This window comes from Anomaloglossus baeobatrachus, chromosome 1, assembly GCF_048569485.1.
Source record: "Anomaloglossus baeobatrachus isolate aAnoBae1 chromosome 1, aAnoBae1.hap1, whole genome shotgun sequence".
NCBI classification, from domain to species: Eukaryota; Metazoa; Chordata; class Amphibia; order Anura; family Aromobatidae; genus Anomaloglossus; species Anomaloglossus baeobatrachus.
Genome location: NC_134353.1, coordinates 224,114,652 through 224,142,160, shown reverse-complemented (window position 1 = coordinate 224,142,160; position 27,509 = coordinate 224,114,652). Strand labels below are relative to the sequence as shown.

General features: G+C 46.5%; 1 protein-coding gene across 1 annotated transcript in view; it reads right to left on the bottom strand.

The window, feature by feature from the left end:
- RNF150 (ring finger protein 150) overlaps window positions 1–24,904 on the bottom strand; it is a 226,787-nt gene extending 201,883 nt beyond the window's left edge. The window contains exon 1 of the mRNA XM_075348338.1: window positions 24,209–24,904. Within this exon, the coding sequence (XP_075204453.1) occupies window positions 24,209–24,653 (445 nt within the window). The 5' untranslated portion in view covers window positions 24,654–24,904. The remainder of the gene's footprint in view (window positions 1–24,208) is intronic.
- Between the last annotated feature and the right edge of the window lie 2,605 nt (window positions 24,905–27,509).

Below are 27,509 nucleotides of genomic sequence, written 5' to 3'. Positions count from 1 at the left end.
TGGAGAGTACGGCTGGCGATGCAGAGCCGGAGCAGTGAAGCAGTCGGTGCCCTCTAGCGACCATCAGTTTTAAGTGTTTTACTGCATTTTACTGTACAATATTTATTTTATAGTAAAAATCTGTCTAATGTGTTAATAGTGAAATGTTTAGTAGGGATGTTAGCATTAAGGATTTAGTATGTTTACCGTAGTAGATACATCCTGGTAGCTGAGGAACTAGAGCCAGGATGGGAGGAGAGAGCAGAGGATTGGTTCGTGAGACAGTCAAGGAAGAGAGTCAGTTCTGCCAAGTGTTGCTAAAGCAAGGACGAGCTCTACACCAGAATACATCATGGAGCCAGAAGTATCCTCCAATGGTACAGAGCTTACGGCTCACGTCGTGAAAGACTTAGGAGAGTCCAGGGACCAGTCGGGTGTCGGGGCAAGTGTACCGCTAGCGGGTCCATATACAGGTCGGGATGTTAGAAAGCCATCCGAGGTAGTTAAGTGGACCAGGGAAGCCGCGGGAACAAAAATCTGGGCAAAACAGAGGAGTGTAGACTCAGCTACTGGAAGGCTAATAAATACCCAGGGCGAGAGTTAGTATAAGGACCCGAAAGAAAGGCGGCAGCAGAACAGGGATGTATGGAGAAAGTGGTCATGTCTGTCCAGAAGATTGAAAGACAAATAAAGCATTTGTTGTTGTGTTGCAAAGAATCTCTCTGTGTGATGAGTCTCCCAGCTACTTCTGTGATGGTGACCGAATGTGGGGTGGTGGACGTACCCCTATAGACCCGAGTACGGTATCGCACCTTGGCCGGGACAGAATACAGACACAACTTCAGTGGAGTAAAGTAGAATGGGGCCCTGCCAAACATCCCGTGGCATCCCTGAGGTCAGGCATCACTCACTCTGGACTACTGTCAATTAGAAGTGGAGAAAGTCCCTAAAATGCAAATTAAGGGGCATATTGGCACTCTGAGCCCTTGTCCAAGCCAAGGGTGCACTAAAGCCCCACATTTGCATTTCAATCAAGAGTAATTTTCTCATTCAGAGTACCACTAAGACATACAGCGCTAGTATGATTTTTATAGCTGCTGAGTCCCCTCTATCACTGTACAGATGGTTTAATATGCACTTTGGAGGGGTCTCTTTAAGTAGAACCAGTACCCACCATACATTGCATATCAAACAGATGGAAAGGCAAGTAGAAATCTAATTGCTTGCAGCGGGTAACTCCCCCACTTAGTGTTCATGCATTACTCAAATCCTCTACAACCCTACGTTCAACTCTCCTACTCAAGGTCTAGTCTGGGACACCTCACCTAGAGGTTTGATGTCTTTGCCGTTAGAGCATGCACTGAATAAGAATTCATGTTGTGTACATTCAATTGTACACAATTCATTAGACAGTAGGATCACATCCTGTAACATTTTTGTAGTATAGCTAAGGCTGTGTTCACATCTAGTTCTGCTCTGTAACAAATGTCACATTTGATGGAAAAAATAGAGCTACAAGAAACAATATTATTTCCAGCAAATTGATATATAACTTCAAGGGAATATATCAGCAGGTTTTTCTATGTAATCTGAACAGCAGGAGATAGGGGCTGAAACACATATTTCAATGATGTGCCATTTATTAATCTGTGTGCCATTGTTTACTTACAATGAAGGTTTTATCACGACGATATTATCTTTCCTGAAACTAGCTGCCTCATGCCAAATCGTCCAAACACGGCCCCTCCTGTGATAAGCAGCTCACTGTCAATAGACAATGTTAAAGATAAATGTGGTGTGGGCGTGGTTAGCTTTCTGAGCTCTGCTACATGTTACTCCAAACAACTCTGATTGTGTCACAACTGTTGTACCCAGTAAACTAAGTGGTATATCGTTGGAATCAGGGCCTCCTTTTCTACATTACGCTGCTCTCAAATGAGGTAGCAAAATCCTGTTGACAGATTCCCTTTAACTGATAGATGCCAATTAGTTCTTCCAGCATCTAGTAATGTGACTTACTTTACAAACCGCAAGCACAACACTAATGTGTATTGATCCACACATAACATAACTACAATACACAGCACAGCAAATAGAACATAAAAGAATTGTAACTTTTGATCTTTATAAATAAATTATTATCTTGTGATGAGTAATTAAGTACAAGTTAAAGGGGTTGTTTGGGCATAAAAAAAAACAAACTAATTAACACTCACCTACTGGCAGCCATTTAGATCCACTGCAGCAGCTCCATGATCTGCACTGACATAGTAGTGAGAGGTAACATCACCATTCCACCAGCAGCAGCACCGCTGCAGCCTGTGACTGACTGCAGCAGTTCGGAGACTTCAGCAGCGCATCATCAGAAAAACATATGATGATGCACTGCTCTAGTCACCTGACCAATGGAGCCAATCACAATTTGCAGTGGTCCTGCTGCTGGTGGAACGGTGACAATTGCAACTACTTGTGGCAACGCAGACCACGGAGCTACTCTAGTGGATCGAGGTGGATGCCAGTAGGGAAGTATCAAATAGCTTGATATTTTTTACAGCTCAGATCCTATTGGGATTTTTTCTTTTTGTTCAGACAACCTCTTTAAGCACTATCATGGGTTAAATATTCAGCTAATGCCATTGTGCTAATGATAATTACCTTTTGAAATCAGTGCAGGAAGGCCACAGAGGAGGATATTGCATTAGTTGAGGCGGGAGATGATGAGGGCATTCAATAGTATTTTCATAGGTTAAAAATTGAGGAGTGGACGGATTCTGGAAATGCTTTTGGAGGCAGCACTAGAGGTAAGAGCTTGGATGTGCGGTTTGAAGGCCTGAACAGAAGAAAGTGTTATTCTGAGGTAGCGGACTTCCGGTACAGGGGAAAGCGTGATGCCATTTATTGTTATAGATTAATCAGGTAAAGGAGATAAGTGATATGATAGAAAGATGATGATTTCAGTTTTATCCACATTGAGCTTTAGGAAGCAAGAGAAGAAGTAGGATATGACACTCCAAGATTCTGGACAGCAGAGAGGTGATATCTGGTCTAGAGAGCGTTTCATCAGAGCATGGGTGGTACTGGAAGCTAAGAGACCTTATGAGTTGTCCCTGTCCAAACGTATAGATGGAGAAGAGTAGGGGGTCTCATGACAGAGCCTTAAAAAAAACAACAGAGAGAGAGGACTGGAAGAAAAGGTAGAAAGAGAATAAGAAGAGATAAATGTGTGGTTTGAAAGGTATTAAGAGATCCAGGAGAGGACAAGGTCTTTTATGCCAAGGGGAGAGAGAATCTGTAGTAGGAAAAATGAAGGAGTATAGAGAGTCGTCTGTTAACTTTGGCAGGACGTAAGTACGTTAGTGAGACGTAGTAGTGATATGAGACGATAGCTGGATGTAGAGGTTGGGTCGAAGGCTAGGCGTGATTGTGGCATGTTTGAAAGCAGAAGGTAAGATACTAGAGGCCAATGATAAGATGAATAGATGGGTTACAATGAGATAAGTGGTGAGGTTCTTGAGGAGGTAGGGTGAATTGGGTCACAAGTGGTGAGGTGTCCTTTGGAGCGATGAGAAAGTTCTCCTTCAGTGATGGTGGAAAGGAAGGTTATGGGGGAAGGTCATTGGTCTGTTATATGGAGGGATTGTAGTGGTTGAACAGTAAAGACTTGTCTGATTTGGTTGATCTTTTTTTTTAAATGTGCAGCAAAGTCTTCTGCAAAAATAAGGAAGGTTGTAGGGGCCAATGGTTGGCAGAGGAGGGAGTTATAAGTGTTGACAAACTGATTGGTGTTTTGGTATATAAAGGATATGAGAGCTGTGAAGTGTTTCTGTTTTGCAGATGTGAGGACTGACTTGAATATGGTGAAATCTTCCTTTGAGTGCATTAAATTCCAACACTGCTCAGTAAAACTGGACACTTGTCAAAGCTTTTTGATGAGGTTGGTGTGCCACGGCTGTCTATTGATATGTCGCACTCTGCCATGCAAAAAGAGAGGCAAACAAGTCAATAGTAGAGAGAGAGAGAGAGAGAGAGAGAGAGAAAAAAAAAAAAAAATCCCGAACCCGGATGGTGCAGCCGGATTCCCGGGTCCAGGTCGGACCCGGATCGGACCCTGAAACCGCACGGGTCTGGACTTTTGCAGTTCGGGTCCGCTCAACACTAGTCAATTGCTGATGGAAATTGACGCTGTAGAAAACGGTGGCACTCTCTGTGTAGTGGAATGGAGATATGGAGGACAGCAGTAGGAGAGTCAGAGAGTATATGAATGTGAGGTTTCTGAGAGTGTGTGCTAGTTGCTGGACATGGCGAGAGGGTGAGGAGGACAGGGATGGGAAAGTAGGTAGGTGGTCGTCAGATGGGGAGGCAAATTTGTGAGGTTAGATATGGAGCAGAGGTGGGTGAAGACAAGGTCCAATGTATGTCTGTTTGTGTGGGTAGCTGTGAATGAGCATTGCCTAAGACCAAAAGATGAAGTAAGTGACAGGAGATAGAGGCTGCCGACTGGTGGCTGTCAGTGGGGATGTTACAGTCACCCATGATGATGGTGGGAATATCAGCAGAGAGAACGTGTAGAAGCTAGTGGGTAAGTGGTCAATGAAAGCAGTGACGTGCTCGGGGGTCAGTATTTGATGGTCACTTGGAGGTTGCTGGAAAAGTGAATGCAGACAGAGTAAACTTAAAAAGAAGGGAGGAGGATAGGGGAGGGTACAGAAGCGATTGGGATAAAGGTGCAGTTTTTGAAAGGAGAAGACCAACTCCTCACCATCTTTATTCCCAGGGCAAGGAGTGTGGGTGAAATGAAGGCGCTGTAACACAACGCAGCAGGGATGGCTGTGTTGGAGAGTATCAGCCATGTTTCGGAGAGGTCCAGGATGGATAGGTTGCGAGACATAAAGAGGTCTTGAATGACATGGAGCTTATTGCAAAGGGAATGTGCATTCCAAAGTGCTCCAGAGGGAGCAGTGTAGTAGGGGTCAAGGGAATGGGGGGGTGTGAATTATCTTTTTCCAATAGAAAAACATGCATCTTTAAATAGCAGTGGGACAGGTATTTTGGGTCCATGAGGCTGCACAAATACATTAGAGCATAAATTAACTTTACTAGTTTGTAGTTCATGTCAACCGATCAGACTTCAGCTTTCACTGCCATAGACAGCACTGAGAACGTGATATACAAGGAGCAGAGTATTAATGACTTGCTGTGTGTAAGTCTAGACATAAGTGAAGAAAAATCAGATAAGGCATGACAATGACCTAGCGCTTAAATAATGCGATTAAGAAGACAAATGACTGGAAATACTGATAGCAGTGTTATAAAAGTAAGACTTTTATAACACATTTATACCAGGCATTGTGGTGTGGCTGGTGACAAAAACCGTGAGCAAACATCAAGATGTGAGAGAATATAAATATATCACTGAAAACTAAATAACGTCTCTTATCCGCAGTATGGTTACATAGGAAGTCAAATAAAACAACTTTTATTGAAGGGGTTATTCTCTTTCAGTGAAGTTCCTACTTTGGCTGCAGTTTGTTATAAAAAAAAAACAAACAAACCATCATGTACTCGCCTTCATCCAACGGTGAGTCTCCGCCGCTGATCCCTATGTCTGGCATTGACTGCATCTACACTGGCAGAGCTGCTGAGCTCACCAATTACTGATTGGCTGCCACACTGTCAAAGTGACACCAGCAGTGCAGCCAATAAAAGACATAAGGACCCTTGGTGGAGACTCACCGGTGGACCTCGTAAGGGAAGTACAGTGCAGTCAGGAATACATTTAATTGAAAGGGAACAATCCCAGGGAACTTCCATCAATTTTTTTTATCGCTTAATATATTGCAGCTATCATATAATACAGCACTGTGTACTTACAATTGCTCATTTTGCCCTTCTACCCAGTAAATTCTTCTATTTTCTATTGGATCTATGACGTCACGTCTTATTAAAAAATAAATACATTACAAAAAAATAAAATACATTATTTATATTATATATTTTATACAATAAAAAATTAAATACATTAAAAACAGACTAGCTGAATCCCTCTAAGCTCTATGTAGAAACAGGATGTCTCTTTTGCCTGTATGAGTTATCACTGCAAAGTCCCTGGCAGTGGAAGGAGGAGCAATTGGGGCAGGAGTCAAAGACGGGGGGGGGGGGGTGGGGGGGGGTGACTGATGCAGGAAAAAGACTTTTGGTTCCAACATAGACATTAGAAGGATTCAGTTAGTCTGTATTTAATCATGTGATATCATAGACCTAATGGAAAAGAGAAGAATTTACGGGGTAGAATGACAAAATGAGCAACTGTAAATACACAGTCGTATAGAATATGGTGATTGCAATATATTAAGAGAATAAAACTTTGATGGTACTTCTTTAAGTTTTAAGGCCCTCATATAGATGGGATTGTATGTCACATCTAAATTTTCTGATAATATTTAAAAACTAACTAAAAAGGAATACACATGGATACCACTTTAAAGTGGAGGGAAACGGGCATCTTTATTAAAGGTTTATTATCACGCCACAGCTTAAAAAAAATACCTTCATAAATAAATTCACCAAAACAGTAATTACGAAGACTCAAAAGGTGCTGCCAAAAGCCTGATGCAACCATCTGATTAACTTATTACCTGTCCACTCGCATTATTTTTTACGAGTGACTTATCACCTTGTAATAAAGAGGCCAAGACAAAAATAATAAAAACACATTAATATCATGGAGATAAGGAGGAAGTGGAGGTGTCACACTAGGTATGAGGAAGTACCCAGCGATCGGCAAAAGGGAAGGGAGGGGAAACCCTGCAGAGGAAGATGGTAACCGCTGACAAAGCCTACCGCTGGGCCCTGGTTTCCCTCACTGCTCTAGATAGATTCCTAACCTATGCTCCGAGCAGGATACCTGGCCCTAACCTGACCCTGATGTGGGGCCTTAAGGTAGGGAACGAATTGGATGAGCTCTTCATCAACCCCACTAGGAGCAAAAGAACACACAGTGATAACAAACAAGGGGAAATAAATAACTTCTCTCCAAGAAGATTCAGGGAGAGGGACTGCAACATGTAACCAACTTACTCCAGATGATTGCAAGCCAACAGCTTGCACTAAGCATCTGTAGGTAGTTAGAGCTATCACCAGTATAGACCAAAAAAAGAATGAGGGCATTTAAGGACACAAACGGAAGTGCTGATGAAAATAGCTGAATGGGTGAGAAACTCCGCAGAGTCCTAAAGGGAAATGGATGAACCCTAAGCAAAAGGAGATACATAAGATACCATATGCACCAAGCATATAATAAAAGGTCATTTAGTAGTTTGTGCAGCTAAACTCTGTGACCTTCTATAACTGGACACCACAGGACTGTATCACTCATGACACACCCGTGACAGGAGGCAAGGAACCAGTCTTTAGGATAGGTCAGTTCAAAAAGTCCAAGTCCCCCACACATGTTCTATTAGGCAGTGTAATTGGGTCACATGAGGTTTTCATTACCCAATGACCCACCAATGCATATGCATATATGTTCCCCTACAACAGCAGCCTCATAGGTCCAAACAAAGATTACTGGCTGTTGCTACCCAAACTTGCTCACCCTTTCGGTGGTCACTCCATAGGTCGAACAATGACCCAATCACTATCCTAACCCCACTATACCCAACAACAGAGAAATCTTGACCACTCTTGGTGGGAAAATCTCTTGCTAAAACTGCTCTGAAGAGATAACGGGAATTCACCTGGTTGTCCAACAGTCCTATGAGGATTCCTCTATATTCTCTGGGGATCATTTTATTGGATGTCGGTTAAACCCAGATATCAATGGGATCAGCTCACAGACTAATGTTAGTGGGGGTCTCAGACAGATGATTATTAGGGGAGATAAGGATCTGTGCTGTTCGATTTCAGACTAAAGATCCTTTTGATCTCTAACAAATAAGCCGCCATCTGAGAGGTCTTTTAGAGGCTCTCTCATGGCTAACTCAGGAACGCTCAGCAGAGCGAGAGCTCCTGTGTAGGGGACAGTCTGGTGAGATAATCGCTGGCTGAATGATTGGCCAAAGCATCATTCGGCCAGCAGCTATTGAAAATGTATGAGGAGGGGGAGCTTTACTCTTAGAAAGGAAACTTTAAATAAAAAAAGAAATACAAAAAAAAAACAGTAATTTACTTTACAATACACTGCCTGCAGGATATAAACGTGAATAGAAAAGATCTGTCTGCTTACTTATTTAGGTGTATGGGGTCCTTATATTTGGTGCAGCATCCTGAATGTGCATTGTTAGGCCCCCTTCACACGTTCGTTGAAAAAATGCATGTGTTGCACAGTCAGTTTGTCTATTAGCGTGGTCATTGATGTGAAAAAAATATATAAAAACAAATCCAGAATGCGGGTAGAGTACAAAGCGGACTGACAGGAGAACCTCTTTCCCTCCCTTTATTTTAGGGTGAGTGAAGAGGGCAAGTCGACATGGAACGGGGGCGCCCGGTAACTTAAGGTGTCACACCCTCCGTTGGTAGGTAGGGACACAGATGTTATTGAGGGTCTTCTGAGTTTTTCCCTCTAGTAACCCCCTCCCCCTTACCGTCCCTTAGTTAGGTGTATCATTACTTGAGGGGTAACCTGACCCCGGTCACTATTTGTTTGTGTGGTTTTGTGGGATAATTTTAATATCACTAATAAAATGTATATTTTAATAAGGGTTTGAGGTTCTCCTGTCAGTCCGAAAAAATATATAATAAATAATTTAGAAAAACTGCAAGGGCCCCCAACAATTTTCATAACCAGCTAAAGTACAGCAGACAGAAGGGGCTAGTATTATTAGGGTGGGAAGGCCCATGGCTTTTGGGCCATTTGCAGCCTAAAAAATAGCAGCCTGCAGCCACCACAGAAGTGTCGCAACCATTAGATGAGCTAATTCTGGCACTTTACCCGCCTCTTCCTGATTACCCTTGTGCGGTGGCAATGGGGGTAATGGTTTATGGGGTTGATGGCAGGTGTGAAATGACTGCTGGAATTAAGCCCTAGTGGTAGTAATATAGAGGTGTCGATCAGACACCCCACTAGTAACCCAGTAAGCGTAAATAGAAATAAAAACACAGAATTTTTTATTTTTCTAAAACAAAAACCCACTCCCCAACTTTAGCCCTTATTCACTAATTTATATATACTGTATATAAAAAAAACATTCAAAGAACAAACTCCATATGCAGGAAAAGCAGCCACTGCTGGATCTCACACTGCGCTCTGTGCGAACCGACTGCGACAGTGACGAGCGGTGACGTCATGAGGTCACTGCAGTTCACAGCAGTCAAAGCCTTGTTGGCCATCTAATACTCCATCGATCTGGACCATCCAAGATTGCATGGCACTTATCAGTAAAGAAGACTGTTTTAAAATTAGTCTTCATACATGTCCTGGGCCCACTGCAACCAATCTTGCTTGTAAACACAGTTCAGGGGTGTCCGAACAGTAGGTTTATGCATAACTACAAGCCTCCTAAGGAGCCTACACCTAGTGTTTTATGGGACTCTAGAGGCACCAGCAGCTACAAATATCTTTTTGCTGATTTGTAATGGTATTTTAGCAGCTGCTCTCTTAGGCTACTTTCACACTTGCGTTGAACGGTATCCGTTGCATTGCGTTGTGTGACGGATGCAACGGATGTGTTGCATATAGTGACACAACGGATGCAACGGATGCTGCAAAACAATGCAATTCGTTTTGATTTTTTTTTTTTTTTTTCCCGGTTTTACCAGCGGCAGACTATAGTGAACGATCAGCTGATCGTTCCCTGCAGCCGGCCGCTGGGTGATCAGCTGATTGCTCCCAGTAGCCGGCCGCTGGGTGATCAGCTGATTGCTCCCAGTAGCCGGCCGCCGGATGATCAGCTGATCGCTCCCGGCCGCCGGGTGATCAGCTGATCGCTCCCGGCCGCCGGGTGATCAGCTGATCGCTCCCGGCTGCCGGGTGATCAGCTGATCGCTCCCTGCAGCCGGCTGCCGGGTGATCAGCTGATCGCTCCCGGCCGCCGGGTGATCAGCTGATCGCTCCCTGCAGCCGGCCGCCGGGTGATCAGCTGATCGCTCCCTGCAGCCGGCCGCCGGGTGATCAGCTGATCGCTCCCTGCAGCCGGCCGCCGGGTGATCAGCTGATCGGTCCCTGCAGCCGGCCGCCGGGTGATCAGCTGATCGCTCCCTGCAGCCGGCCGCCGGGTGATCAGCTGATCGCTGTCACTTGCCGGCGCCCGGGCATGCCGGCGGGCGGGCGCTCAGCTGAGCGCTGTGACTTGCCGGCGGCCGGGCATGCTGGTGGCCGGTCATTCAGCCGAGCGCTGTCGCTTGCCGACGGCCGGGCGCTCAGCTGAACGTTCGGCCACCGCGAGCCAAAATAAAGTTTGATTTAAAAAAAAAAAAAAAAAAAAAAAAAAAAGAGCATGCGCAGTGAAATCCAGAGGATTCCGCTGCTCAAAATAACGTTACATGCTGCGTTCCTCCCGCTGGGCGGAAGCAACGGAGCGTCGCCCAGCGGAAGCAACGCAGCTCCTTTTGGTACAATCCGTCAAGCATACAAGTCTATGGGAAACAGCGGAATCCGTTAACGGATTCCGCTGTTTCCCAAAAGGGCGGATTGTAACGGAAGGAAAATAACGCAAGTGTGAAAGTACCCTTAGGGTACTTTCACACTTGCGTTATTTTCCTTCCGTTACAATCCGCCCTTTTGGGAAACAGCGGAATCCGTTAACGGATTCCGCTGTTTCCCATAGACTTGTATGGTTGACGGATTGTACCAAAAGGAGCTGCGTTGCTTCCGCTGGGCGACGCTCCGTTGCTTCCGCCCAGCGGGAGGAACGCAGCATGTAACGTTATTTTGAGCAGCGGAATCCTCTGGATTTCACTGCGCATGCTCTTTTTTTTTTTTTTTTTTAAATCAAACTTTATTTTGGCTCGCGGTGGCCGAACGTTCAGCTGAGCGCCCGGCCGTCGGCAAGCGACAGCGCTCAGCTGAATGACCGGCCACCAGCATGCCCGGCCGCCGGCAAGTCACAGCGCTCAGCTGAGCGCCCGCCCGCCGGCATGCCCGGGCGCCGGCAAGTGACAGCGATCAGCTGATCACCCGGCGGCCGGCTGCAGGGAGCGATCAGCTGATCACCCGGCGGCCGGGAGCGATCAGCTGATCACCCGGCGGCCGGGAGCGATCAGCTGATCACCCGGCGGCCGGGAGCGATCAGCTGATCACCCGGCAGCCGGCTGCAGGGAGCGATCAGCTGATCACCCGGCAGCCGGGAGCGATCAGCTGATCACCCGGCGGGCGGGAGCGATCAGCTGATCACCCGGCGGCCGGCTACTGGGAGCAATCAGCTGATCACCCAGCGGCCGGCTGCAGGGAACGATCAGCTGATCGTTCACTATAGTCTGCCGCTGGTAAAACCGGGAAAAAAAAAAAAAAAAATCAAAACGAATTGCGTTGTTTTGCAGCATCCGTTGCATCCGTTGTGTCACTATATGCAACACATCCGTTGCATCCGTTACACAACGCAATGCAACGGATACCGTTCAACGCAAGTGTGAAAGTAGCCTTAATCTGATTAATTTTTGGTAGAAACCTTCCTCATTATGCCTTTATCTGCACAAACCCGTCTGTGCTATGTATCAGCCACAAATGTCTTCATATGATTATCAAGCTTAGGTTTTGTGAAACATTTAGTATTTTCATAACTTATCCAAGGTATTGCACTATTTGATACTGATTGATTTTGGACAGCAGAGATCCTTTTTCTTTCCCATATTGCTTTAAACCTGTGGTCTGCTTAAAGGGAACCAAACATCAGGATTTTCGTGTATAAGCTGCAGCCAGTGCAGTACTGGCACTATCATGCACAGTGTGTACATACCATCAGGGGGCAGCTCGGGTGTTTAGGCAGTGAAATACAACTTTATAAAGTTTGAAATTTCGTGCACTTTTTGATTGACGTGTGCACCTCTGCAGATAATGTCCGGGCGGGTTATGCAGGAGTTCCCCGCCCCCCCACCAGCCTGTTCCTCCCTCTCTCCTGATGTCCGGGCGGGTTATGCACGTGTTCCCCGCCCCCCCGCGCCGCCTGTTCCTCCCTCCCTCCCTCTGGCTGTATGTAAATATCTAATCTTCAGAAACATGGCGCCGGAGTGGGCCTCTGCGCATAGCGCTTATCTCCGGCGCCATGTTTCTGAAGCCCCCGCATTACACAACTTGGTGTCTGAGAGGCCGGCGCATGCGCCCTCGTTTCTTCACAGCCCGTTGTGACCGCAGGAGCGCGCGCGATTAGAACAGGACAGAACAGCTAACCGGAGGACGCGATTACCTGCTGCTCCTGTATAGTGCCGCCCCAGGACACCGGGCCAACACACCAGCCGGTGTGACATCGCTGTGGCGCCGCCCTCTCAGACACCAAGTTGTGTAATGCGGGGGCTTCAGAAACATGGCGCCGGAGATAAGCGCTATGCGCAGAGGCCCACTCCGGCGCCATGTTTCTGAAGATTAGATATTTACATACAGCCAGAGGGAGGGAGGAACAGGCGGTGCGGGGGGTGGGGAACACGTGCATAACCCGCCCGGACATCAGGAGAGAGGGAGGAACAGGCTGGTGGGGGGGCGGGGAACTCCTGCATAACCCGCCCGGACATTATCTGCAGAGGTGCACACGTCAATCAAAAAGTGCACGAAATTTCAAACTTTATAAAGTTGTATTTCACTGCCTAAACACCCGAGCTGCCCCCTGATGGTATGTACACACTGTGCATGATAGTGCCAGTACTGCACTGGCTGCAGCTTATACACGAAAATCCTGATGTTTGGTTCCCTTTAATAATGTGGAACTTCCTTCTTAAAGCGCACCAGTCACCAGGATTTTCCTGTATAACCTAAAGCCAGTGCTATACTGGCGCTTTGATGCTGGTTCTATACATACCTATAGTTGTCAACTAGGATATATAGGTTTTGAAACACAAGCAAGTAAAGTTTGTAAAATAAACAGCTTTTTGAATAACAGCAGTTGCTGATCAGCTGATAGCTGGGGTAGATATTCATAGTGATTCCCGACCACTGCCTATCCATCTTCCCTGTTATTTATGCTAATTCTATTATAAAATTGTTTTACTATCTGACTAGAAGGACTGTGCTGATGTCATACCCATGTGACCAGCCAACAGAAAAATGTTGCTTCCTGGTAACAGCTATGTTGGCTGAGGCCCTGCCCCTTCTAGTCATATGGGTACGACATCAGCACAGGTCTTTCTAGTCCGTTAGTAAAATGATTCTATAATAAAATTAGCAAAAATAACAGGAGGAGAATGGATAGGCAGGGGGAGGGAATTACTATAAATACCCACCCCAGCTATCAGCTGATCGGCAGCTGCTGTCATCCAAAAAGCTGCTCATTTTACAAACTTTACTTGCTTGTGTTTCAAAACCTCGTACATCCTACAGTAGCTGACAACTAAAAGTATGTAGAGAACCAGCATGATAGCGCCAGTATAGCATTGGCTTTAGGTAATATAGGAAAATCCTGGTGATTGGTGCGCTTTAAGTAGTTTTCCTTTAACTGGGCTCACCTAGTAAATTCATTATCACAGGTGTTCAGGATTGATTTCACGATCCAAAGTGCCCTGAGACACAATACTATCCATGGGTTTATTTGAATAAAAAAATGTTTTATATGACACTTAAATCCAATTTGCATAATAATTTGGAAAGTAGTATAGGTTCCTGTGTCAGTGCAGTTTCATGTGGATTTACATGAGAATTTTGGAGTTCCTTTTAAGTAGTAACAACATGGTAAAATCCGATGTAACAACAGTGATTGAAATAAAAAAAAAAATTGCACTTAATGATATACTGTATATGTAACATGAATTTCTGTGGGTTTCATACATCTGAATGGGTAAAGAAATCATTACGTGCACCACTGCAAATTGTGAGGGCCCCCCCCCCCATTAAAAGGGACAGTGATAAGGATTAACAAACCTCTATTGTACCTGTGTAATGCACTGATCTCAAAAGAGGCATGTTCCATTGGAATTTATATGTTCGAAGGTGATCTCCACCAGTGGCCAGTATACAGAGGATGGGAGCTTTATACTAAGAGATCACATGTCCCCCTATGTATTGCTGTTAAGATTCCTAGAACTGGGCTCTGTCGTGGGTTTGGAGACAGCTCATAAAACAAAAAAAGGGTCACTGCAGTGTTAATTTCCCATGCAGCTATGGACAAGGAACAGACACATAGATCTCTATGTTTCTGGACGTTCTTTAGGTTTCCAAACACTACACTTACAACAGATATGGGTTCAGAGGGGAGAGAACCGATGTCAGCAACTTATCTCAGCTGAGAACAAAAGGATCAGATGTTTAACTTGAAATTGCTTGATCCTTATCATGAGTCAGGAGCCCCACCCAAAAATGAGTTTAAAGGTGGCTTTACACACTGCAACATCGCAAACGACATCGCTGTAACGTCACCGGTTTTGGGACGTAATAGCGACCTCCCCAGTGACATTGCAGTGTGTGAAACACATCAGCGACCTGGCCCCTGCTGTGAAGTTGCTGATCACTACACATCTCTCAGGACCATTCTTTGGTCCTTTGTTTCCCGCTGTGCAGCATGATCGCTAGAAAGTCTCAGTGTGTAAAGGGGACTTTACAGTGACTTCGTTAGCGACTCCCTTTCAAAAAGCTGCTTTACAACGTCCCCAATGACTAGCTAGGTCGCTCTGCAGGTCCGGATCGCTGTTGCGTCGTTGGCCACTGCTGTCATAGAAGCATAAAAAAGCTAGAGTGCAGTTTGCCAAAATGTATGTAAGCCAAAATCATTCTGTGAAAGCGTCTTGTGGACAGATGAGACCAAGATAAAGCTTTCAGGTAAAGCACATAATTCTACTGTTTACTGAAAACGGAATGAGGCCTACAAAGAAAAGAACACATTACCTACAGTCAACTATGGTGGAGGTTCAGAGGTGTTTTGGGGTTATTTTTGCTGCCTCTGACACTGGGTGCCTTGACTGTGTGCAAAGCAGCATGAAACCTGAAAATTACCAAAGGAATTTGGGTTGCAATGTAGTGCCCAGTGTCAGAAAGGTGGGTTTGCGTCCTAGGTCATGGGTCTTCAAGCAGGACAATGACCCCAAAGATACTTCAAGAAGGAACCAGAAATGGATGGAAATAAAGAGCTGAGAGAGATCCTAAAATTGGTGTTGGGAGAAGTCACCCTTCAAATATGAGAGATCTGAAGTAGATTGCAAAAGAAGAGTGGTCCAAAATTCCAGGAGAGAGGTGTAAGAAGCTTGTTGATGGTTATAGGAAGCGACTGATTGCAGATATTTATTCCAAAGGTTGTGCAACTAAATATTAAGTTGAGGGTGGCAATAATTTTATCTGGTCCATTTTTGGAGTTTTGTGTGAAATTATGTTCTTTTTTCTCAGGTTTATTGTGTTGCTCCAATACACACAAAGGGAAATAAACGTGTATAACAAAACATGTGTAAAATAATTTTCAGGGAGAAATACTTCATTTTCAAGAACAATTTCAAGGGTGCCAACTCTTTTGGCCATGACTGTATCTATATAGTACACCATCTGTTGCCATATTGATGTGGCTCATATGCAGAGGTCAGCCTTATAAAAAAACATTGATACAATGTGTATAGGACTTCAAAAATGTGCACCGAATGTTAATATTACAATGACACAGGAAACCACATAGACAGAGATTGTGCAGTATGTTATTATGTGGATAGGAGAGAAGTATCCTGCCTGTGTACCTTGATTTTGTAAGATCAGTCTAAATATATATATATATATATTATATATATATATATATATATATATATATATATATATATATATATATATATACACGCACACGTGCTGTCGATGTCATGCACTTAGCGTACACTAGGATGCATTGTTTCGCATTGTTATATATTGTTCAATATACTGTAATTGCAAAGAACAAGTTCTTGAGTGACCTGCGCTATGTACGCGTCAGTAGTGTGATGCCAAGATTGGTGTTTCCGGTGGTCTATGCACATATGAAACATAGTGAACACCAGGTGACCATGTGTAACAGATGAACGAGTAATATATTCTTACATACATGAAATGCAGTGAGCACCAAGTGGCCAAGAAGCTCAGACATATATAGTCCTTCATGGAGAATTCATATATGGTACACATGAAGAAGTAATGTGATGTCCTGAGTATACACGAATGTGAAGATTCTCACTCAACGTAAAAAGTAGGATAATCTCACTGATAAACTGAGACAGCTGTTAAACTATGAGAAAGGTGACAACACATGAAGATATGGCATAAAGTCTGAATTGGTATGCTGCTGGTAGACAAAAGAAGAACAATGGCCTTCACTATTCACTATTAAACCAGTACATGCCAAGTTTAGCCACCTGTAGAATAAAGTACTGTTATATATACACCAATCAGCCATAACATTAAAACCACCTGCCTAATATTGTTCATGTCCCATGACCCATTAACGCATGGAGTTCGCAAGACTTCTAAGGGCAGATGGTCCATCGGATTTTCCATCACAATCCACAAGTGGCCAATCAGATTTTCCAGCACAATCCACAGATGGTTGATTGGATTTTCCACACAATCTACAGATGATCGATCAGATTTTCCATAACAATCTACAGACGGTCGATCGTATTTTGCTTCACAATCTACAGTGGGTAAATCAGATTTTCCATCACAATCTACAGATGGGCAATCAGATTTTCCAGCACATTTTCCGTGCGGAGCTGCCGCCCCACCACCGTGCGGAGCTGCCGCCCCATCTACACCCCACCTACTGTCTCCTCCCCATAATCCTATAGAATGTAAGCCCGCAAGGGTAGGGTCCTCTTCCCTCTGTACTAGTCTGTCTACTGTAACTTGTATATGTATTTTGTATGTAACCCCCTTCTCATGTACAGCACCATGGAACTAATGGTGCTCTATAAATAAATAATAATAATAATAATAATAATAATAATAGATGGTTGATCAGATTTTACAGCACAAAGCATGGATGGTCTATGGGAGATCTGGTCAATTTGGAGCCCAAGTCAAAAGGGTGCTTTACACGCAGCGACATTGCGAGCGATTGCTAGCCATGTCGTGAGCGATAGCACCCGCCCCCGTCATTCTTGCGATATGTGGTGATCGCTGCCGTAGCGAACATTATCGCTACGGCAGCGACACACACATACCTGCTTAGCGACGTCGCTGTTGCTGCCGAACAATCCCTCCTTCAAGGGGGAGGTACGTTTGGCGTCACAGCGACATCACAGCGGCGTCACAAAACGGTTGCCCAGAAGAGGAGGGGCGGGGATGAGTGGCCGGAACATGCCGCCCACCTCCTTCCTTCCTCATTACCGGTGGACGCAGGTAAGGAGATGTTCGTCGTTCCTGCGGTGTTACACATAGCGATGTGTGCTGCCACAGGAGCGACGAACAACCAGCGGCATGCACCACCAATGATATTATGAAAAGGAGCGACGTGTCAACGATCAACGATTTTTGACGTTTTTGCGCTCCTTGGTGTCACACGCTGCGATGTCGCTAGCGACGCTGACCCCGACGATATATCGTTAGCGATGTCGCAGCGTGTAAAGGATCCTAAAGACTTGAACTATTTGTCATATTCTTCAAAACTACTTTGCAGTCTCACAGGCCAAGTTATTCTGCTTATAAAGTCTACAGGCAATAGGCAATACTGTTGTCATTAGTCAATACAAAGATCTGCAACAATGTTCGGGTTGGTGGTACAAGTCACATAAGGTCCACATGAAGTCAATGTACAAAATTTACCAACAGAACATTGTTGGAAACTCTTTTAACAAGCTGCAGGCTTACACAAAAACCAAACATTATTCATGGCACCTTCTTAACCCTTTACCTTAGCTTATTCATCCTCACGTTATGCTGTAATAGATCTATACAGTTATAGTGTACAGACATCATATATTTCTGCATTACTGAAATGTATATCATACAGTAAATATCATAACTGGTTATTTACTACGTAGGGCCATGTTCACAAGTTGCGGGGTTTTTTCCTGCTCATTTTTGTCAAAACATCTGAGAGATTCCTAGAATCAGCAAAGTGAATGAGATTCCTGAAGTCTCATGATCTTTGGCAGACCTGTGGCTGCAGTGAAATCATGGACATATTGTTCCATTTGTACACAGCCACAAACCTGGCACTGATTGTCCACAATTTCACTGCAGCCACAGATTTATCTCTGTGTGTGACAGGCGCTTTACACTTGACCCTACAGTGATGAAAGCAATGATAAAACACAGATCAGAGCATCTCCCAGCTGATTTCTCCCAATAATAGGGTCATCTGTTCGTCAGTTAGGCAACACACACAGCCGTCCCCAAGATTCCTCACACCCACCTGCCCTGTCCGATCTCTCCATTGTCCAGTTGTGATGCTTAGTTGCCATTGTAGGCACTTTTGTTAGTGGACAGAGGTCAGCATGGTCATTGTGGCTGTCCACACACCACAACCCGTGGTACACTCAGCACTCCTTTTTATCACAGCCAGCATTAATTTGACCAATTGGAGGTACGATAGCTCTTCTGTGAAGCAGGTGGGCTTAGCTCCATCCTCATTAATGAGCCCTAAATGTGCAGCAAACTGTGTTCGGGTAACTGGTTGTTCTTCCTTGGACCATTTTTGGTAGGTACTAACAACTCTACATAGTAGGAACACCCCCCAAGGTCTGCCATTGTAACACAGCCCTCCAGCCATTACAATCTGGCCTTGGTCAAGTCGCTCAGATCTAAAAGTTTATATATGTTTCCTGTTTACATCATATTAACTTCAAGAACTGACTGTTCATTTGATGCCTGATATATCCCACATATTCACAGGAGCCATTATCATGAGATAACCAATGTCATTCACTTCACTAGCCAGTGGTCTTAATGTTATGGCTGATGTGAGGCACAAGTGATATGATTTCAGTAACTTGGTATATATGAAGAAGTGAGTGTCCCCTGTAACTTGTATATAAAGCAATCTAATCCCCCAGGTACAGCTGTGTAGTGTCCTGAGTCACCTATATACACAGTAATCTGATCACCCAGGTGCAGCTGTGTGGTGTTCTCAGTCACCTGTATATACAGCAATATGATCCCTTACGCTGCTTTCACACCTCCGGTTTTTCCTGTGCGGCACAATCCGGCACTTTGCAGAAAATACGCAACCGTTTTTTTTTGCTGCCGGTTGTGTTTTTTTTTGCATAGACTGACATTAGTGCCGGATGAGCTTGCGTTCCGTCCGGTTTTTGCCGCATGCGGCAGATTTAGCCGATGCGGCGGCCGGATGGAACGTTGCCTGGCACGGTTTTTTGTGCGGCAAAAAAAAACGCATCGCGCCGCATCCAGCCGATGTGGCGCATTTTCGTATGCATGCCTATGGACGCCAGATGCGGCGCGATGCGGCAAAAAACGCATCTGGCCGCCGCATGCGTTTTTTGCCACTGCGCGTGCTTAGTAGCCTGCTGCAAGCGGCAAAAACCGGACGGGCCGCATGTAAAAAACTTATGCAAAGGATGCGGTGTTTTCGCCGCATCCGTTGCATAGGTTTCACAGCTGGATTGAGCCGCACTGCTCAAACCGGATGTGTGAAAGCAGCCTTAGGCACAGCTGTGTGGTGTCCCCAGTAACTCGTATATATAGCAATCTGATCACCAAGGTACAGTTGTGTGGTGTCCTCAGTCACCTGTATATACAGCAATCCGATCCCCAGGTACAGTTATGTGGTGTCCTAAGTCACCTGTATATACAGTAATCTGATCCCCCAGGTAAAGTTGTGTAGGGGTCCTCAGTCACCTGTATATATAGCAATCTGATCCCCTGGCACAGCTGTGGTGTCCTCAGTCACCTGTATATACAGCAATCCGATCACTCAGTTACAGGTATGTGGTGTCCTCAGTCACCTGTATATACAGTAATCTGACAACCCAGGTACAGCTGTGTGGGGTCCTCAGTCACCTGTATATACATCAATACGATCTCTTAGGTACAGCTGTGTGGGGTCCTCAGTCACCTGTATATACATCAATCTGATCCCACCATCACAGCTGTGTAGTGTCCTCAGTCACCTGTACATACAGCAGTTTGATCCCCCCAGTACAGGTGTGTGGTGTCCTCAGTCAATCTGATCTCCCCGGCACAGCTGTGTTGTGTCCCCAGTCACCTGTATATACAGCAATCTGATCACCCCTGGTACAAGTGTGTGGTGTCCTCAGTCACCTGTGCATGCAGTAAGATTATGCCCCGGTTACAGGTCTTTTATGTCCTCAGTCACTCGTAAATACGGTAATATGATCGCCCTGGTACAAGTGTGGTACCCAAAGTCACCTATAAACATGAAATATGATGCCCCCTGGTACAAACATGTGGCATCCTCAGTCATTTGTACATACAGTTATATGATGCCCCAGTAAAACAGTGTGGAGTCCTCAGTCACCTGTATACACACTAATATGATGTGCCTGGTATATATGATGAAGTATGGTGTCTTGTCAAGCACATGAAGCAGTGTGATGTCACCTGTATATACAGCAATGTGATGCCCCCTGGTACAGCTGTGTGGTGTCCTCTGTCACCTGGATATACAGTAATGTGATGCCCCCTGGTACAGCTGTGTGGTGTCCTCTGTCACCTGGATATACAGTAAGGTGATGCCCCCTGGTACAGCTGTGTGGTGTCCTGTCACCTGTATATACAGTTATGTGATGCCCCCTGGTACAGCTGTGTGGTGTCCTCTGTCACCTGTATATACAGTAATGTGATGCCCTCTGGTACAGCTGTGTGGTGTCCTCTGTCACCTGTATATACAGTAATGTGATGCCCCCTGGTACAGCTGTGTGGTGTCCTCTGTCACCTGTATATACAGTAATGTGATGACCCCTGGTACAGCTGTGTGGTGTCCTCTGTCACCTGTATATACAGTTATGTGATGACCCCTGGTACAGCTGTGTGGTGTCCTTTGTCACCTGTATATACAGTAATGTGATGCCCCCTGGTACAGCTGTGTGGTGTCCTCTGTCACCTGTATATACAGTAATGTGATGCCCCCTGGTACAGCTGTGTGGTGTCCTCTGTTACCTGTATATACAGTAATGTGATGCCCCTTGGTACAGCTGTGTGGTGTCCTCTGTCACCTGTATATACAGTAATGTGATGACCCCTGGTACAGCTGTGTGGTGTCGTCTGTCACCTGTATATACAGTTATGTGATGACCCCTGGTACAGCTGTGTGGTGTCGTCTGTCACCTGTATATACAGTAATGTGATGCCCCCTGGTACAGCTGTGTGGTGTCCTCTGTTACCTGTATATACAGTAATGTGATGCCCCCTGGTACAGCTGTGTGGTGTCCTCTGTCACCTGTATATACAGTAATGTGATGCCCCCTGCTACAGCTGTGTGGTGTCCTCTGTCACCTGTATATACAGTAATGTGATGCCCCCTGGTACAGCTGTGTGGTGTCCTCTGTCACCTGTATATACAGTAATGTGATGACCCCTGGTACAGCTGTGTGGTGTCGTCTGTCACCTGTATATACAGTAATGTGATGCCCCCTGGTACAGCTGTGTGGTGTCCTCTGTCACCTGTATATACAGTTATGTGATGACCCCTGGTACAGCTGTGTGGTGTCCTTTGTCACCTGTATATACAGTAATGTGATGCCCCCTGGTACAGCTGTGTGGTGTCCTCTGTCACCTGTATATACAGTAATGTGATGCCCCCTGGTACAGCTGTGTGGTGTCCTCTGTTACCTGTATATACAGTAATGTGATGCCCCCTGGTACAGCTGTGTGGTGTCCTCTGTCACCTGTATATACAGTAATGTGATGACCCCTGGTACAGCTGTGTGGTGTCGTCTGTCACCTGTATATACAGTTATGTGATGCCCCCTGGTACAGCTGTGTGGTGTCCTCTGTCACCTGTATATACAGTTATGTGATGCCCCCTGGTACAGCTGTGTGGTGTCCTCTGTCACCTGTATATACAGTAATGTGATGCCCTCTGGTACAGCTGTGTGGTGTCCTCTGTCACCTGTATATACAGTAATGTGATGCCCCCTGGTACAGCTGTGTGGTGTCCTCTGTCACCTGTATATACAGTAATGTGATGACCCCTGGTACAGCTGTGTGGTGTCCTCTGTCACCTGTATATACAGTTATGTGATGACCCCTGGTACAGCTGTGTGGTGTCCTCTGTCACCTGTATATACAGTTATGTGATGACCCCTGGTACAGCTGTGTGGTGTCCTTTGTCACCTGTATATACAGTAATGTGATGCCCCCTGGTACAGCTGTGTGGTGTCCTCTGTCACCTGTATATACAGTAATGTGATGACCCCTGGTACAGCTGTGTGGTGTCGTCTGTCACCTGTATATACAGTTATGTGATGACCCCTGGTACAGCTGTGTGGTGTCGTCTGTCACCTGTATATACAGTAATGTGATGCCCCCTGGTACAGCTGTGTGGTGTCCTCTGTTACCTGTATATACAGTAATGTGATGCCCCCTGGTACAGCTGTGTGGTGTCCTCTGTCACCTGTATATACAGTAATGTGATGCCCCCTGCTACAGCTGTGTGGTGTCCTCTGTCACCTGTATATACAGTAATGTGATGCCCCCTGGTACAGCTGTGTGGTGTCGTCTGTCACCTGTATATACAGTAATGTGATGCCCCCTGGTACAGCTGTGTGGTGTCCTCTGTCACCTGTATATACAGTAATGTGATGCCCCCTGCTACAGCTGTGTGGTGTCCTCTGTCACCTGTATATACAGTAATGTGATGACCCCTGGTACAGCTGTGTGAAATGACATGCCCCTGGCACAACTGTGTTAACTGTTACCTGTATATACAGTAATATGATACCCCCTGGAACAAGTGTGTGGTGTCCTCTCACCTCATCATACAGTAATGAGATGTCCCCAGCTACAGCTGTGTGTTCTCCTCAGTCACCTTTGTCACCTGTGTATACAGTAATATCATGCCCCTGGTACAATTGTGTGGTATCCTCTCACCTGTGTATACAGTAATGTGATGCCCCCTGGCACAGCTGTATTGTGTCCCCTGTATATACAGTAATGTAATGTCCTCTGGTCATGTGTTGCGTCCTCTGTAATCTATATATAAAGACTGTGCTGCCCCTGGCACAGCTGTGTGATGTCCTCTGTATATACAGTAATATGATGCCCCTGGCACAGCTGTGTGGTGTCCTCTGTCACCTGTATATACAGTACTATGATCCTCCTGCCATAGCTGTGTGGAGTCCTTTGTCACACACTGTCATCTGCACACACAGTCACCTGCACACATTCACCTGTGCACTCCTGGCACACTGTCACCTGCACACACAGTCACCTGCACACATTCACCTGTGCACTCCTGGCACACTGTCACCTGCACACACATTCACCTGCACACATTCACCTGTGCACTCCTGGCACACTGTCATCTGCACACACAGTCACCTGCACACATTCACCTGTGCACTCCTGGCACACTGTCATCTGCACACACAGTCACCTGCACACATTCACCTGTGCACTCCTGGCACACTGTCCCCTGCACACACTGTCACCTGTGCACACTGTCACACACTGTCCCCTGCACACACTGTCACCTGTGCACACTGTCACACACTGTCACCTGTGCACACTGTCACACACTGTCACCTGCACACACTGTCACCTGTGCACACTGTCACACACTGTCACCTGTGCACACTGTCACACACTGTCACCTGCACACACTGTCACCTGTGCACACTGTCACACACTGTCACCTGTGCACACTGTCACACACTGTCACCTGCACACACTGTCACCTGGCACACTGTTACCTGCACACATTCACCTGTGCACACTGTCACACACTGTCACCTGTGCACACTGTCACCTGCACCCATTCACCTGCACACACTGTCACCTGTGCACACTGTCACCTGCACACACTGTCACCTGTGCACACTGTCACCTGCACACACTGTCACCTGTGCACACTGTCACCTGCACCCATTCACCTGCACACACTGTCACCTGTGCACACTGTTACTTGCACACATTCACCTGCATACACTGCGCACACTGAGGCACGCAGAGCACCGCCGGTAGTAAGTGCCAGTGCCATGTGGGCAGCGCTGATGGATGGCGGCCACTGACCTGGATGGGACATGGTGACGGTGTCGTTCCCGAAGCCCACGTTGTAGATGAGCACGGCCGAGGCGTTGTGCAGGGCGGCATGCCGGATCTTATCCTTACACGTGCAGTTCCCTATGGGGATCAGGGCCACCCATCTCCCGGCATGGGCTGGCACGGAGAACCTGGCGGCCGGGTCACAGGCCAGCCTGTCCTGCGGGGAGGGCATCACCGCCCAGCCCCAGGCGTCCTGCTTCAGGGAGTGCTCCCCGTAGCGCCCGCACTCGCTCTTCTCCGTCCGGTTGGTGCCGCTGGCCGGGTCATGGTAGGTGATGTTGACGAAGGCCGTGTACCACTCCTCCTTCTCCGCCACCGTGAAGTCCATGCAGAGCAGATGCACGAAGCAGCAGGAGAGGAGCCAGGTGGAGAGCGCCAGGCTGCGGCATGCCTGGATCAGAGACATTGCCATCTTTATGCGCTGCTCTGCCTGCTGCAGATGTCACCGCCGGAGACGTGCCGCTCATTGGCTGCCGCGGCTGGAGCTCTGCTGCCTCCGCCGCCGCCTCTGCCGCTCTATATCCGGTGCTGCCCGGTGACGGCGGGGCTCGGTTATGTCATGGCGGCCGCCAGTGCTCCGGCTGGCACAGGGGAGCCGTGCAGGGCACCGCAGCTTTGTTTGGGTCCTGCCTGTGACTGCCCTCCTCCTCCCCTCAGCGTTACAGGGGCGGAGCCTGTGTGTGGAGGGCTGGCAGCTCTGTCACTGGGGGGCACGGGCCGGGGGCAGGCATGCCACCACCTCTGCTGAGGCGTCCATGCAGGATACCTCCTCCAATGTCTGCCAGTCAGGATGGCAAAGGGGACAGAATAAGTGACAAGTGGCTGCCAAGTAGGAGGCTGCACTCCCTGCATGAGGGTATAGCGCCAACATATTCCACAGCGCAGTACACATCATGTGGCCACTTGTACAGTGGTAGATGAGAGGGATATCTATTTCATGCACCCTAATTATTATTATTAGTTATTATTATAGCGCCATTTATTCCATGGCGCTATACAAGTGAAAGAGGGTATACGTACAACAATCATTAACAGTACAAGACAGACTGCTATAGGAGGAGAGAGGACCCTGCCCGCGAGGGCTCACAGTCTACAGGAGGAGAGAGGACCCTGCCCGCGAGGGCTCACAGTCTACAGGAGGAGAGAGGACCCTGCCCGCGAGGGCTCACAGTCTACAGGAGGAGAGAGGACCCTGCCCGCGAGGGCTCACAGTCTACAGGAGGAGAGAGGACCCTGCCCGCGAGGGCTCACAGTCTACAGGAGGAGAGAGGACCCTGCCCGCGAGGGCTCACAGTCTACAGGAGGAGAGAGGACCCTGCCCGCGAGGGCTCACAGTCTACAGGAGGAGAGAGGACCCTGCCCGCGAGGGCTCACAGTCTACAGGGAATGGGTGATGGTACAATAGGTGAGGACAGAGCTGGCTGCGCAGAGGTCTACTGGACTGAGGGCTATTGTAGGTTGTAGGCTTGTTGGAAGAGATGGGTCTTGAGGTTCCTCTTGAAGCTTTCCACGGTAGGGGAGAGTCTGATATACTGAGGTAGAGCGTTCCAGAGTATGGGGGAGGCACGGGAGAAATCTTGTACGCGATTGTGGGAAGAGGAGATAAGAGAGGAGTAGAGAAGGAGACCTTGTGAGGATCTGAGGGTGCATGCAGGTAAGTACCGGGAGACTAGGTCACAGATGTAGGGAGGAGACAGGTTGTGGATGGCTTTGTATGTCATAGTTAATGTTTTGGGGAGATAAGGTATGCACACCAGTGACTATGTAAGGGGAATACATGAAATAGCAGAAGCTGCTGTGTGAATACTGACTTGAAAAATCCAATAGCTATATGTAAGAGTGAAAATGTGAAAAATGGAATCTGCATTACTGCCATGAACATATGAATCAAGAGAAATTTCTCTTGATTCATATGTTCATGGCAGTAATGCAGATTCCATTTTTCACATATTCACTCTTACATATAGCTATTGGATTTTTCAAGTCAGTATTCACACAGCAGCTTCTGCTATTTCATGTATTCCCCTTACATAGTCACTGGTGTGCATACCTTATCTCCCCATAGTGATGTTTTTTTAGGTTTTTGCACCCAGTTCGGACTTAGAATGGTGTTCCAAACGTTATTCCTTAATGGTTAATGTTTTGAACTGGAGTCATTGGGCGATGGGAAGCCAGTGAAGGGATTGGCAGAGTGGCGAGGCTGGGGAATAACGAGGGGAGAGGTGGATTAAGCGGGCAGCGGAGTTTAAGATAGATTGGAGGGGTGCAAGAGTGTTGCAAGGGAGGCCAGAGAGCAGGAGGTTGCAGTAGTCGAGGCGGGAGATGATGAGGGCGTGCACTAATGTTTTTGCTGATTCTTGGTTAAGGAAAGCACGGATCCGGGAGATATTTTTGAGTTGTAGTCTGCATGAGGTGAAGAGGGCTTGGATGTGTGGCTTGAAGGATAGAGCAGAGTTGAGGGTTACTCCAAGGCAACGAGCTTGTGAGACTGGGGAGAGTGAGCTTTGTTCTTCACTTCGCCCCTGTTTTTAGTGGGCCCCCCATTTTACTCCACCTATGGCAGGGAACGTTGTGTGCTTACATTTATTCCACTTCCCCACTTACATGGCAGAGAACTAAGCCTTTCTCCCATCCACAGTGACCCCAAAGAGGGGAAGGACCACCATGTTATCTAGGGGTGGTGTGAATCGATTTGCTGGGTGGTATCTGTGGTTCTTCTGATTAGCCCTACCGGCGTAACGTCATAGTTGCGGCATGATGCACGTGATGTCTTGCCAGGCTGGCTAATCAAAAGAAAAACCGCAGATGCCGTCAGGAGGTGGTCCTAAGTGCTCATGTCTAGTAGTCTCAGGTTACCCATGTGGCCAGTGAACGGGATCCTGTGAATCAATTTCAATTCAACTCTAATGTCATAGCCCAAAGTCTTGACACCCTTGAAATTGTTCCAGAAAATGAAGAATTTCTCCCAGAAAATTATTGCGATTGCACGTTTTGTCATACATGTTTATTTCCATTGTGTGTATTGGAGCAACACAAAAAATAGAGGTAAAAAGGCGAATTGGACATAATTTCACACAAAGCCCCAAAAATGGGCCTGACAAAATTGTTGGAATCTTTCCAAAATTGTGAGAAAAAACTTTGTTTCAAGCATGTTATGCTCAATCAAACTCACCTGTGGCAAATAACAGTTGTGGGCAATATGAAAATCACACCTGAAACTAGTTAAAAAGGGGAGAAGTTGACTCAATCTTTGCATTGTGTGTCTGTG